At 36.8% G+C, this 13,517-nt stretch overlaps 1 protein-coding gene across 1 annotated transcript in view; it reads left to right on the forward strand.

The window, feature by feature from the left end:
• Positions 1-13,517, forward strand: part of TTN (titin) — a 308,399-nt gene that overhangs the window by 205,263 nt on the left and 89,619 nt on the right. The window contains exons 221-243 of the mRNA XM_039494704.1: positions 119-258; positions 753-879; positions 969-1,232; positions 1,342-1,608; positions 1,760-2,023; positions 2,119-2,258; positions 2,379-2,505; positions 2,615-2,881; positions 2,984-3,250; positions 3,887-4,153; positions 4,257-4,396; positions 5,232-5,358; positions 6,157-6,299; positions 8,744-8,867; positions 9,475-9,741; positions 9,877-9,974; positions 10,143-10,311; positions 10,410-10,676; positions 10,796-11,062; positions 11,155-11,433; positions 11,535-11,943; positions 12,061-12,185; positions 12,277-12,543. Coding sequence (XP_039350638.1) covers positions 119-258; positions 753-879; positions 969-1,232; positions 1,342-1,608; positions 1,760-2,023; positions 2,119-2,258; positions 2,379-2,505; positions 2,615-2,881; positions 2,984-3,250; positions 3,887-4,153; positions 4,257-4,396; positions 5,232-5,358; positions 6,157-6,299; positions 8,744-8,867; positions 9,475-9,741; positions 9,877-9,974; positions 10,143-10,311; positions 10,410-10,676; positions 10,796-11,062; positions 11,155-11,433; positions 11,535-11,943; positions 12,061-12,185; positions 12,277-12,543 — 4,812 coding nt within the window. The remainder of the gene's footprint in view (positions 1-118; positions 259-752; positions 880-968; positions 1,233-1,341; positions 1,609-1,759; positions 2,024-2,118; positions 2,259-2,378; positions 2,506-2,614; positions 2,882-2,983; positions 3,251-3,886; positions 4,154-4,256; positions 4,397-5,231; positions 5,359-6,156; positions 6,300-8,743; positions 8,868-9,474; positions 9,742-9,876; positions 9,975-10,142; positions 10,312-10,409; positions 10,677-10,795; positions 11,063-11,154; positions 11,434-11,534; positions 11,944-12,060; positions 12,186-12,276; positions 12,544-13,517) is intronic.

Genomic DNA, 13,517 nt, shown 5'->3' on the forward strand with positions numbered 1-13,517 from the left:
TTGTATATGCCAGTATTTTCAACCCTTTCAAAACAAGAATATTCAAAACTTGAACAGCTGTAAAGTTGTATCAAAACTTTCATTGACTATGTTACACACGTTTGCTTGTGCATCTCAGAGCGTGAGGTTGAGCTGCTTAAACCACTGGAGGATGTTACCGTTTATGAGAAAGAAACAGCAAACTTCGACACAGAAATTTCTGAGGAAGATATTCCTGGAGAATGGAAACTGAAAGGAGAAATCCTGAGGCCCTCACCTGTAAGCATCCTCTCATTTAAAAAAGCAGTTCATTTAAAATGAGAATACTATGAGCAAGTTCCACAAACTTTTATGTTAGTCACATTGTAAATTTTTTGCTAGTCTGTTGTGTCTCTGCAGTCATCCAGTGCTCCAGCACCGAAATTAGAGAGGTTAAGTTTTATGATGATTGAAAATGTGGTCCTCCTCAAGGAACTACATTTCACAACAAATTACATAAAATAATTTGCAAGGCTTCACATCACAACAAAAATATCCAGGCCCATGTAAATTGCTAGAGGGGTGCCTAAGTTAAACATAGGAGTTGAGCATTAAAGAAATGTATTTTATTTTACTTTTTAAGATTTCCTTTCAAGTAAAATCATTTTTATTTGATAGCAATACTGTTCCCTGTGTGTAAAACAAGATTTGGAGTGTTTCTTTTTTATGAACACAGGCTAATATTGTGTATTTAGAATACCAGCTTCCTTACTAAAAACATGTAATTTCTCCAGACTTGTGAAATCAAAGCTGAAGGAGGAAAACGCTTCCTCACCTTACACAAAGTCAAGTTGGAACAGGCTGGTGAAATCCTCTACCAAGCACTCAATGCGCTCACTACAGCTATCCTGACAGTGAAAGGTACACTGTAGTAGCAAATAAAGTATAATATCACTTAGTCCAAGTTCACACTGAGTGCTTGAAAAAAATTAATTCTGTTTTGTTTCTAGAAATTGAACTTGACTTTGCTGTGCCTCTGAAAGATGTCACTGTTCCTGAGAAGCGTCAGGCTCGATTTGAATGTGTTCTCACCCGGGAAGCCAATGTTATATGGTCTAAGGGCACTGATATCATCAAAGTTGGAGACAAATTTGATATCATTGCAGATGGAAAGAAACATATCCTTGTAATCAATGATTCACAGTTTGATGATGAAGGAGAATACACTGCTGAAGTGGAAGGGAAGAAGAGTACAGCAAGATTGTTTGTGGAAGGCAAGTATCTCATTATGAGCAGAGGCTATGTGAAGATTATTAAAGAGCACATCTTCTAGAACTTCACTAGCCTAATGTTAAGGTACTGACTAGCAATGTTTAATTATAGGTATCAGGTTGAAGTTCATCACACCTCTAAAAGACCAAACAGTGAAAGAAGGGGAAACGGCTCACTTTGAGTTTGAGCTTTCTCATGAAGATATGGTAGTGACCTGGTTCAAAAACGACAAAAAACTCCACACAAGCAGAACGGTTCTGATTCATGCAGAAGGCAAGACTCACAAATTAGAAATGAGAGAAGTGACACTTGATGATATCTCTGAGATAAAGGCTGAAGTCAAGGGCTTGCACACTCGTGCAAAGCTCCAAGTCTTAGGTAAAGTATTACCACCATTTAATATAAACAATTTCTTACAGGAATAGTGACAAAACATTTGTTTTAATAACTTTTTATGTTTCAAAATGCCTTCAATTATATATTGATTGTGAGTTTACTAACTGTTTCACAAACAACATGCCGTTTGTAGAGGCCGATCCATACTTCACCGTGAAATTACAAGACTATTCTGCTGTAGAGAAAGACGATGTCGTTCTGGAGTGCGAACTTAGCAAAGATGTACCAGTGAAATGGTACAAAGATGGCCAAGAGCTTACAGCTTCCAAGAGAATCTCCATAAAGACTGAGGGCACGCGCCGTATCCTAAAAATCAAGAAGATTGAAGATGGTGATAAGGGCAACTACGAGTGTGACTGTGGAACTGACAAGACAAAAGCTAATGTTAACATTGAGCGTAAGTGCCGATGCCTTCCCAACTGGACCCCAGCTGAAAACCTTGTAACAAATAGCTTAATACAGTAAAGTTGACCTGTGTTTTTGTGCTTCCAGCTCGTATAATAAAAGTGGAGCGCCCCCTGTATGGAGTGGAGGTATTTGTTGGTGAAACAGCTCGTTTTGAGGTTGAAATCTCTGAGCCCGATATCCACCCCATATGGAAGTTAAAGGGAGAAACTTTAACACCTTCACCTGTAAGGCTCTTTCATTATTTTTTAAATCACAATGTACATTTTAAAAATAAAAATTCCCCATAGTAATATGTGATGGATGATGGCTTAGAAAAATTATATTTATTTCCTCCTTCAAACCAGAACTGTGAAATAATCGAAGATGGGAAGAAGCATGTTCTTATCCTTTATAATTGCAAACTGGATATGACTGGAGAAGTTTCCTTCCAGGCTGCAAATGCTAAAAGTGCAGCTAATCTGAAAGTGAAAGGTATAGTGGTCACATTCTCAGTGCATACAAAACTTGCTTATTAAATCTACCAATAAAAAAGCCAGCATAAATGCATCTCTGAACTTGTAATGATCTTCTCTGATTTCAGAACTACCTCTCATCTTTATCACTCCACTCAGTGATATCAAGGTCTTTGAGAAGGATGAGGCCAAGTTTGAATGTGAGGTGTCTAGGGAACCCAAGACTTTCCGTTGGTTGAAAGGAACACAAGAGATTACGGGTGATGAGAAGTTTGAAATTATCTCAGAGGGCACAAGACATGCCCTGGTAATTAAGACAGTTGCATTTGAGGATGAAGCTAAATATATGTTTGAAGCTGAAGATAAAAGAACAAGTGCCAAGCTGATCATTGAAGGTTTGTTTGACTTTATGCTTCTATGGATAATACACTTGATAGTTGTCTTTCAATTGTTTTTTACATAAATATCATAATTAATGAGACACATTGTTTGTTTAGGCATTCGTCTGGAATTCATTACTCCTCTCAAAGATGTAACAGCAAAGGAGCGTGAGACTGCAGAGTTTACTGTAGAACTATCTCATGACAATATCCCTGTTGCCTGGTTCAAGAATGACCAGCGACTGCATACCAGTAAGGTGGTTTCAATGAAAGACGATGGCAAATTCCATACACTCACATTTAAAGATCTCTCTATTGATGACACTTCTCAGATCAGAGTGGAAGCTATGAGCAAATCTTCTGAAGCTAAACTCACGGTTATTGGTAAGTGTATCCTACTTTTATTCAATATGAATTCACATGTTGGATATTATATGTATTCCTAAAAAAAGAACACACTACTGGGAATCAAAAAGTCTTGTTTACAAATCCCTGGTGTGCCACAAACTCACTGTGTGCTCTTGACAAGTCACCTGAATCTCTTTGTGTCTCCATTTCTATGTTTACAAAGATAATACTAATTATTTCAAACCTTCTCAGAACTGTTGCGAGGATTCGTTGATTAATATGTGTACAGTGCTTTGGAGCTGTTAAGCATTTTGTATTCTTTAGAGAGCCGGCACAATATTTTCCAGAAAAGTTAGCATTTATTACTCTCAATGTACTTCTTTATGTGCTATTTTTGAATAGCTATGCTAATAGGTTTTTGCTGGTTTTTGTAATCAAACCACCATATCCAACATAAATATATATCAAAATGTTGGGACACTCAGAAAATAACAATGTTATAATTTTTATTGTTGTTATTCCTCTGTTCAGACACTTAACAGGAATAAAAAGCTTTAGCCATGCCTTATGTATCCTGCATGACCTAAGATGGTACAAACTTTATAAAAAGGACTAATTGTGCTTTTAAAACAATTAAAATTGTTATATGCTTATCTCAACTTGTACTTGCAGAGGGAGATCCTTACTTTACTGCAAAGCTTCAAGATTATACTGCTGTAGAGAGAGATGAAGTGATTTTACAATGTGAAATTAGCAAAGCAGATGCTCCTGTGAAATGGATGAAAGATGGCAAAGAAATAACTCCATCAAAAAATGTTGTTATCAAGGCTGATGGCAAAAAGAGAATCCTGATCCTCAAGAAAGCTTTGAAGAAAGACATTGGAACATACACCTGTGATTGTGGCACTGACCAAACCTCTGCCAAACTCAACATTGAAGGTAGGGTGGTTTTGTCAGTGCCTCTCTGTTGTAAAGCTCTTCTCGTGAGTTTCTGTTGAAGGCTGATGGCATCAAATGTTCCTTTGTTTTTCTCACTCCTCAGAGCGGGATATTAAGATTTTGCGCCACCTGTACAGTGTGGAGGTAATTGAGACAGAGACTGCCCGCTTTGATACTGAAATCTCTGAGGAAGATGTCCACGCCAGTTGGAAACTAAAAGGAGAAACCCTGAACCAATCACCTGTAAGCATAATGCTGATCAAGTCCAGACGTCTGTGTGGATAGAGATTCATAACAACTATGAGATAAAAAAATACATTTCAGATTATTTTAATTTACCTTCTAACTTTTGAGATTTTAGGTGCACTTGATTCAGATTTTTTCATTTTTCTCCACAACCAGGAAGGCTAGAAACTTACTTTTTAAAAACAAAACTGAGGCTGAAAGGCTTACATATTTGCATGACTCTTGGTGATTTAAAAAAAAACCTCCAAATATTGAGAGACTAACTATAAAAAGCTAGGAGATGGCAACACTGAATTCAGCAGTCCTGATGGAAATAAATAAACACTAGGAAAAGTGAGATAGTTGTAACTTTGTGTGTCTGTGAGACAGAGATTGATATGTGGATCTAAAATGAGGGCTATCTTTTGTAATGAGAGACCATTGATATCTTCATTAGCACTGCCAGAAACCTGCTACTGCTAGTGCTTACAGCGTCTTCAATATATCTAAGTTCTTCCCAACATCCCACTTTGTCACTGTGTTGTTCATGAATAAGTTTATATCTTCAGCAGAACTAATGGAATTAGCCCTTAAGTGGATTATGAGCAAGCCCATCATTTGAATTGTGGGCTGTACTAGGCAATTTAGTAGCAGTTCAGATTTAGTATCTATATGTCACTAGACATTATGGATATTTTAGAAATAAAAGAGAGAGAAAGGTGTTAGCAAGGCTACATGTATCTCTAAAAAATATTCTGCATAGGAGTGTTGTTTTACATACAGTATATACTTTGTGTGTCTGTGGAAATTCTATGAACGCAACTTCTATATTTTGTTGTTTTCCTTCTTGAAGGAGTGTGAAATTAAGGAGGAAGGCAAAAAGCACTTCCTCGTATTGTACAATGTACGTTTGGACCAAGCTGGTGGAGTGGACTTCCAAGCAGCAAATGCCAAATCCAGTGCTCATCTTCGAGTGAAACGTAAGTGTCTTATTACTATATGAATGAATAGATACAGTGAATGCTGGGTCTTTAAAACTAGAAGAAATGAATTAAAATGAAACTAACTGAATCATTACATCACACAGCTGGTTGTTTGGGATGGGTGGCTAGATCACTAAACTGCACCAAGCCCCTGGTCACTCCTTGAAGGGACAGTGATTCTAAAGTATCGGTCACTGATGACCTTGATACCTGTTAGTTTAAGAATTTTTTTAAATATAATTTGTATAGTTTCTTTTTATTAGAGCAAGATTTAAAGGACATTGATTTTAAGGCTTCTGGGTGGTCTTGCATCATCAGTTGTTATGCAACTGAAGTATTACAACCGAAAGCTTTATTGTACTGACATTTCTGGTTTCAATTGTGGGGATGCCACCACACTAACATTTGGGGAAAGAACTAAGCACTTGATGGACAGGGACAGATCACATGGTTGGAGACCACTTGTCTCTCCCTCCAATCCTAGCTCTCACTATTTTGGAAGGCACATGCCTTATCTAGCAAGAGGCATGCAGGGCTTGGCAGGGAGACAGATGCAACTTTCCTGCTGACCTTGTTCATTTTAAAGAAACAGGCTCTGCAAATAAGGAATCTCCAGTGCCCAACCCTCCCCCTAAGAACCCCAAGTGGCCCCCTTCTAGTTAGGGAATTTAAATAGCTTTGCATTACCATGTCTCTCTCTCTTGGGAGATGCCACCATAGAGATTAGTGGGTAGGACAGCAGCCCTCTCTTGAGTGAAGTGACTAATGTGAAGATGATTTCTCCCCTTCGCCAAGCACGAGTAATTGGCCTGCTCAGACCGCTCAAGGATGTAACAGTGTCAGCTGGTGAATCAGCCACCTTTGACTGTGAGCTCTCCTATGAGGGTATCGTGGTGGAGTGGTTCTTGCATGGACAGAAACTGGAACCCAGTGACAAGGTAAAGAGACTTCCTGCCACCTGCTTTCTTCCACTCCTAATTTCCCCCTTTCTTCCTTTCCTCCACACTCTCCTTTATGTCTTACCTCCCTCCTTCCAGCAGCAGAAGCACTAAGACAGAGGAATGTGCTGCTTCTATTTTCAGATGTACAGTGTTCTCACTTAAACATATATTTATATTTTTCTGTAAATAAAGTGGAGCTGAAATAGCATGTGTATTTATCACACAAAGAAAAGTTAAAAGGTCTCAAAACACTGGCCACAAGAATAAAAAGCTTTTTGTGCCTGAATTGTTGGCAATTGCAGCCACAAGGGGTATGAAGTGGTTCCTGCTAAGGTGTGTTTCAGTTTGAGTGAGTTTTATGAATAAATGCAGTTCCTGATTCTTTCCACTGAAAGTAGAGCTGCGGTCCAGTTCTGCATATATGGGGATTAAGAAGACTGAAATTCCATTTCAGGCATTTGATCAGGCTTTCCAGATAACTTTCTAGGCAGGTTTGCTTGCCAAGCATTTCTCACTAGCTATTTTTAACCCTTCTTCAAGTGCTGGTCTTAGCTCTGAGATTTGAGCTGCCTGGAATGTAGTTAATTGACTATTTTAAGTTTGCCAACAGTAGGGAGTATATTATAAAAATATAAAATATATGTTACAATTTTTAAGATGCAGTTATTCAGATGCATTCTTTATTAGGTACTCATTTTTGGTGTAATGTCTTCAGATCTCTAGTTAAATACTCGTAGGGAAACACAAGTAAATGTCTAAGGAATTACACAAGTTAATGAAATTTCAGAATTTGTAATAATGCTGGTAGATGTTTCTTTAATGCAAATTGAAGTTTAGTTTAATTTCTACTGTAGATTTTTCATATATTAATAAGAGGACTCTTGTTTTCAGTGAGATCTTTCTGAGTTTTACTCAGTTTAGCCAAACTCACAATTGTCATCCATATTGCTATACTTAAAGATCTGTAAACAGAATTGAAACTCTGCCAATTAGAGGTTTAATAAACCAAGGTAAAATTCACTTTCATATTTTGAAATAAAAATGTGCAAGAATTTGAGTCAATGAAGTGGATTAATCATTACTATGGACTTGCAAAATATAGTAAGAGATATTGAAACTTCAGTTAAACATTAAGGATATCATCTTATTCTTGTCCATTTGAGCCACTTTCTGACTCATTTCAACTAGTTAATGAGATTTTATACCTTAATTCTGATTTCCCCTACACACTTACAGCTCATAGTCGCTTCAGCAAAAGATTTGGTTGCACAGGAATACACGTTCAGGCACTCCATGTTTATTTGATGCATCACTTCCTCTAAAATAACCTCTTTAAACACTGTCACCATTGTTTCCGAGAGTCAAACTGACTCTACAAGAAAATGGGATTTGAGGTTTGACTGTTCTTTACCTTAAACTATCTTGGCCAAGCAAATTTATTACTTCATCTGGACTTCTTTCAGCAAAATGTTTCAAAGATATAAATATTTCTTTTGGGCATAATGAGTATTCTCAGAAACAAGTCCATCTCCTCTGTTTTCCTTCTCAATTTAGACTTCCCATTTGCCTTCACCTTACCAGAACTACTTCTATTGCTTGACTTTATACTTTCCTACAAATAATTAAAAATAATTCTTTAGGAGATACTTTATGAACCTCATTCTCTCGGTAGTGGGAGCCTTCTATGTGGTTGTAATGCTGGTGGGTCCACTCCTAGAGTACATGTAGAGCTAAGAGAAGTGCAGCTTCAACAGATGATTCAAGAGTAGATGCAGCATTGGACCATCATGGAGGCTCCCTTCACCAGGGGTCCTTAGCTACTAAAATATACTGGTATAATGTTATCGCAGTGAGTAAAATGCGTGTATAAGGAGAGTTTCAGTTCTTGCACTTTTCTCCTATCGCTTTTACTTCAGACATAGTCACAGGGAATACCCACTTTTCACCATAAAGCTATTGTCACCGCCCATATATACTTTGGTGTTTATAAGCACCAATTCAAAATAAACTTGGTCTCAATTAAGCACCATTTTACAAAATCAATGAGCTAAGATAGCAATTAATGCATTCTTACAAAGGGGAATAAATATATTTGTTTTATTCACAATGAGGTCATTAATCTATTTTAAACACACACACTATGTGAATATGAACATATATTTTTAAGTTATTATTATATATACCATGTAATTACTTTAGATTTTGACACATGCTTCCTCTCAGCGGAGTGCGTGAGAGTACTCTAATACCAGTGCCTGTGTAGATAAGAGGAATATATATATCAAAAATCTTGAAAGTGTCCTACATCCACCATGCATATGTAGGAGGAAATTGTCCAAAAAATGTACACAATAAAAATAATAAAGAGTAAATGACATTGAATTGAAGGGTCCTCATATAGTTAATGTGGATACTTACAAAATGCTTTTTTGTTTAATTAGGTTGTCACACGTGCTGAAGGAAGAGTACACTCGCTTATTCTCAGAGATGTCAAGTTAACAGATGCTGGAGAAGTCTCACTGACTGCAAAGGATTTCAGAACACAAGCAAATCTCTTTGTAAAAGGTAAACTGGTTCGCATCATTATATCTGTCTGGTTATTATTAATCCATCATGGATTAGGAAATCTATGGATACTCTTTATATTAAACTGGTTAGATCATACCTAAAACATTGCATACACTTCTAGTTATCTCAGTACGGGAAAGCAGTTGATAAACTGGAGCAAATTCAGAGAAGAGAGACAAAAACAATTGCAATGGTTTCAGGAAATTACTTATAAGAAATGGTAAAAACTGCAATACATGTATACAGTTTGGCTAAACAAATTAAGGTACAGGGGCTTGTGATAATGATTTACAAGTACCTAAAACTGTAAGCACCAAGGAGACAAGGAAATTGTTTATCCTCATCTATGTTTTTATAATTGTAATATGCTAAAACTGAAAAAATGAAAAAAGCTGAATATAGTGAAAAAATTTCCAACAGTATAATCTTTTAGCCTGGTGGATTATTGTCCCAGTAGAAATTATAGAAGCCCCATCACTTGAGAGTAATTTAAAACTAAATTAGACATAGCACTCAGGAATGTATTGTAGGGACTAATCCTGTATTGATTGCTGGATGGCTAAAATTATGGTATTCTCCATCTCTAATTTCTATCCTTCTTTAGAACCCCCAGTTGAATTTACTAAACCACTTGAGGACCAGACAGTAGAGGAGGAAGCCACTGCAGTACTGGAGTGTGAAGTATCCAGAGAAAATGCAGAGGTGAAATGGTTCAAGAATGGACATGAAATTCACAAAACAAAGAAGCATGATATCATTGCTGAGGGCAGGGTCAGAAAACTCATTATTCATGGCTGCACATTAGATGATGCCAGAACATATACCTGTGATGCTAAGGATTTCAAGACCTCTTGCTTCTTGAATGTGGAACGTAAGTTACATAATTTAACCTCTTTGTTGTTAGTAATATGATTATTAATAATGCTATCATCTGTAATGATTTATTCTTGCATAACTATGATTATTCTCAACTTTATTTAAATATATCATTTTTTTTTTCTTATAGCTCTTCGTGTTGACTTTACAAAGCCCCTTACTGACCTTGAAGTGAAAGAAAAAGAGATTGCTCGGTTTGAATGTGAAATTTCCCGCCCAAATGTCAAGGTCTGTAATGTCATGTTCTTATTATCTGAATAATACTTCAGTGTGAAGTTGTTGTTTTTTTTTAAATCTCAATATTATGTTATTGCAAAGTAATACAATGCTGAAATTGATGATGCAATGCATTAACATTAATAACAGTATTACAATATCAATGTGCTTTAAAAACAGGTACGGTGGTTTAAGGATGGCATTGAAATCAGAAAGGGCAAAAAGTATGACATAATTTCCAAAGGTGCCCAGCATATTCTTGTGGTCAACAAATGTCTATTTGAAGATGAAGCAGAATATGCATGTGAAGCAAAAACAGCTAGAACCTCGGGCATCCTAACAGTTATAGGTAAAATTAAATCTACTCTTTAATATACTTCATGTGAAAGAAGAACAATAGCTTGATCGTTTTGTTTTAATCAAATGCTTCTAAATTTCTTATTATAGAGGAGGAAGCTGTTTTCACCAAAAATCTTCCCAATATCGAAGTAAATGAAACTGACACTGTGAAATTCATTTGTGAAGTCTCTAAGCCTGGTGCTGAAGTAACTTGGTTTAAAGGAGATAAGGAATTACCTGAAGGTGGTAGATATGAACAAATTGCTGATGGCCGAAAGAGAATTCTTGTCATTCATAATGCTCGCCTTGACGATGCTGGTGAATACAGCTGTAGGCTTCCAAGTACTCGCACAACCGGCAAACTCAAAGTGCATGGTAAGAAAATTAGTTTGGTGTATTTTTTCATAGAAAAATCAGGTAGACAAGGGTATGCAATTTTCTTTTGCTCTGTTTATACAGAAAAAATAATATATGTTCAACATTTATTTTTACAGAACTTGCAGCAGAATTTATTACCAGACCACAAAATGTTGAAGTACTAGAAGGAGAAAAAGCTGAATTTGTCTGCTCAATATCCAAAGATGACTTTGAAGTACAGTGGCTGAGGGGTAATAAAGTACTTGAGGCTGGTGATAAGTATGACATCATTTCAGATGGCAAGAAGCGATTACTCCTCATTAAGGACTCTATTTTAGGAGATGAAGGAAAGTATTCCATCATGGTTGGTGGAATCAAAGCAACAGCACACTTAAAAGTCATTGGTAAGCTTTTGTTTATTTTGGTAAGTTGTGTGTGCACATTTTATTTTATTCTTTTATAGTATGAAAGATGCAATATTTTTTCTTGATTTCAGAAAAACTCAGGATTATAACTCCACTTAAAGATCAAGTAGTTAAAGAGGGAGAAGAACTTGTCTTTAACTGTGAGGTCAATACAGAAGGTGCCAAAGCTAAATGGTACAAAAATGAGGAGCCAATATTCGATAGTGCAAAATCCATCATGGTCCACAAGGATTTAGTTTACACTCTCAGAATCAGAGATGCCCACTTTGCAGATCAAGCCACCTATACTGTCTCACTATCAAACGCCAGAGGGGAACACGTCAAGAGCTCTGCTGCCTTAACAGTACTGGGTAAGTAACTTACATTTTAAAAGTTACAGACATTTAATTATGTCAAATGCTGATTTAAATAAGGATGTAAATGAGCCATATTTTATTTTTCATTTCAACAGAGGAGGATCTCAGAATTGTTGTCCCTCTTGAAGATATTGAGACAATGGAGAAGAAATCGGTCACATTCTGGTGCAAAGTCAATCGCCTCAATGTAACCCTTCAGTGGACAAAGAATGGCGAGGAAGTTACATTTGACAGACGCATTTTGTACAAAGTTGACAAATACAAACACTCGCTGATCATTAAAGACTGTGGGTTTATAGATGAAGGCGAATACACCGTCACTGCTGGACAAGACAAATCTGTTGCAGAGCTCCTTATCACAGAGGCACCTGCAGACTTCATTGAGCACCTACGGGACCAGACTGTCACTGAATTTGATGACGCTGTCTTTACCTGCCAGCTTTCCAAAGAGAAAGCAAGTGTAAAATGGTACAAAAATGGACGAGAAATCAGAGAAGGCAAAAAGTATGCACATTTTATCACACTTCTCTTGCTAAACATCAAAATGCATTTGTCGTGTTTTGGTGTTTGTTCTGTCTTTTAATTCACTTATTTCTCTCATCGTCCCTTATCCCCATCAAGGTATCTGTTTGAGAAGGATGGAAATTTGCACAGATTAATTATAAAAGACTGTAGACTAGAGGATGAATGTGAATATTCCTGTGGAGTAGATGACAGGAAATCAAGGGCAAGACTTTTTGTTGAAGGTAAATGTAAAATTAAAAAGGAGTTTCTGCCAGTTCTTAGTAATTAGAAGAAAGATTAAACACTTTTCAAATTAATGGGTATTTATTTCAGAAATCCCTATTGAGATCATCCGACCTCCACAAGATATTTATGAAGCTCCAGGCTCTGATGTCATCTTCATGGCTGAGTTGAATAAAGACGGAGTGGAAGTCAAGTGGTTAAGAAATAACATGATTATAGTCCAGGGTGACAAACATCAGATGATGAGTGAAGGAAAAGTCCATAGGCTGCAGGTGTGTGAGATAAGGCCTCGTGACCAAGGTGAATACAGATTTATTGCCAAAGATAAAGAAGCTAGAGCTAAACTTGAATTGGCTGGTAAGTCATCTACTTCATTGTATTTATCTTATAAAATCTGAGATTAGTTAATAAAGATATTGTCACTAGTTATGTAACATTTCATATACCTTTTCAGAAGATTGGATTAGAATGTGTAGTAAAGTGGAGACAATCTGGAATCTCATTAAACTACTTTTCCATCACCACTGGGATTATAATTCAGTCAAAAAAGAAAATTGCCAAACTGAAGTTTCTGTTTGTATATGAAAAATGTATACATTTTTTTTCCAAAAGAAAGAAAAAAAAGAAAGAATTATGCTGTAAAGACCATCTAGAACATACATAGTGTGCCACTGCAGTTCTCTTTTTTTTTAAAGTCATTTCAGTGGGGTTACTCACTTGAGTAAAGTTGCTCATGTGCCAGTTTGCAGCTTCAGACCATGAAAGTGCATTGAGTTAATGCCCAACAGCAGCCCTCTTCTCCCTACTTTTATACACACACACCAGTATGGCCAAATGGATAGAGAAATGTACTGTGACTTAGGAGCCCTGGTTCTATTTTAGGCTCTGTTACTGGCCTGCTGGGTGACTTTGAGCAAGTCATTTCACAGCTATACTTCAATTTCCCCAGCTGTAAAATGGGGATAATAATACTGACCTCCTTTGTAAAGTGTTTTGAGATCTACTAAAGAAAACGTCTATATTAGAACTAGCTATTATTATTACTTTGTGCATTTTAGGGTACCATGCAAAAATACATGGATTTTGCCTTGTGGCCTTTATGCCTTTCCTGTAATATTCCTCTGTGGTTATTATTGGGGAGGCCTCTGCAATGACCTCTTTGTGTTTTGGGTGAGCCAGATATATGCAGGACAGTTTCTCCTTTATACTCAGCCAGGTCTTGGTCCCAGGCCCAGTGAAATCAGTGGTAAATCTCCCATTGACTTTAGTGCAGGATCAGGTGCTCAATGGACACTGGCCAGCGTGAATTCACCATTTGGGGTAACCCCATG

Source organism: Mauremys reevesii, linkage group 11 (assembly GCF_016161935.1).
Source record: "Mauremys reevesii isolate NIE-2019 linkage group 11, ASM1616193v1, whole genome shotgun sequence".
NCBI lineage: Eukaryota > Metazoa > Chordata > Testudines > Geoemydidae > Mauremys > Mauremys reevesii.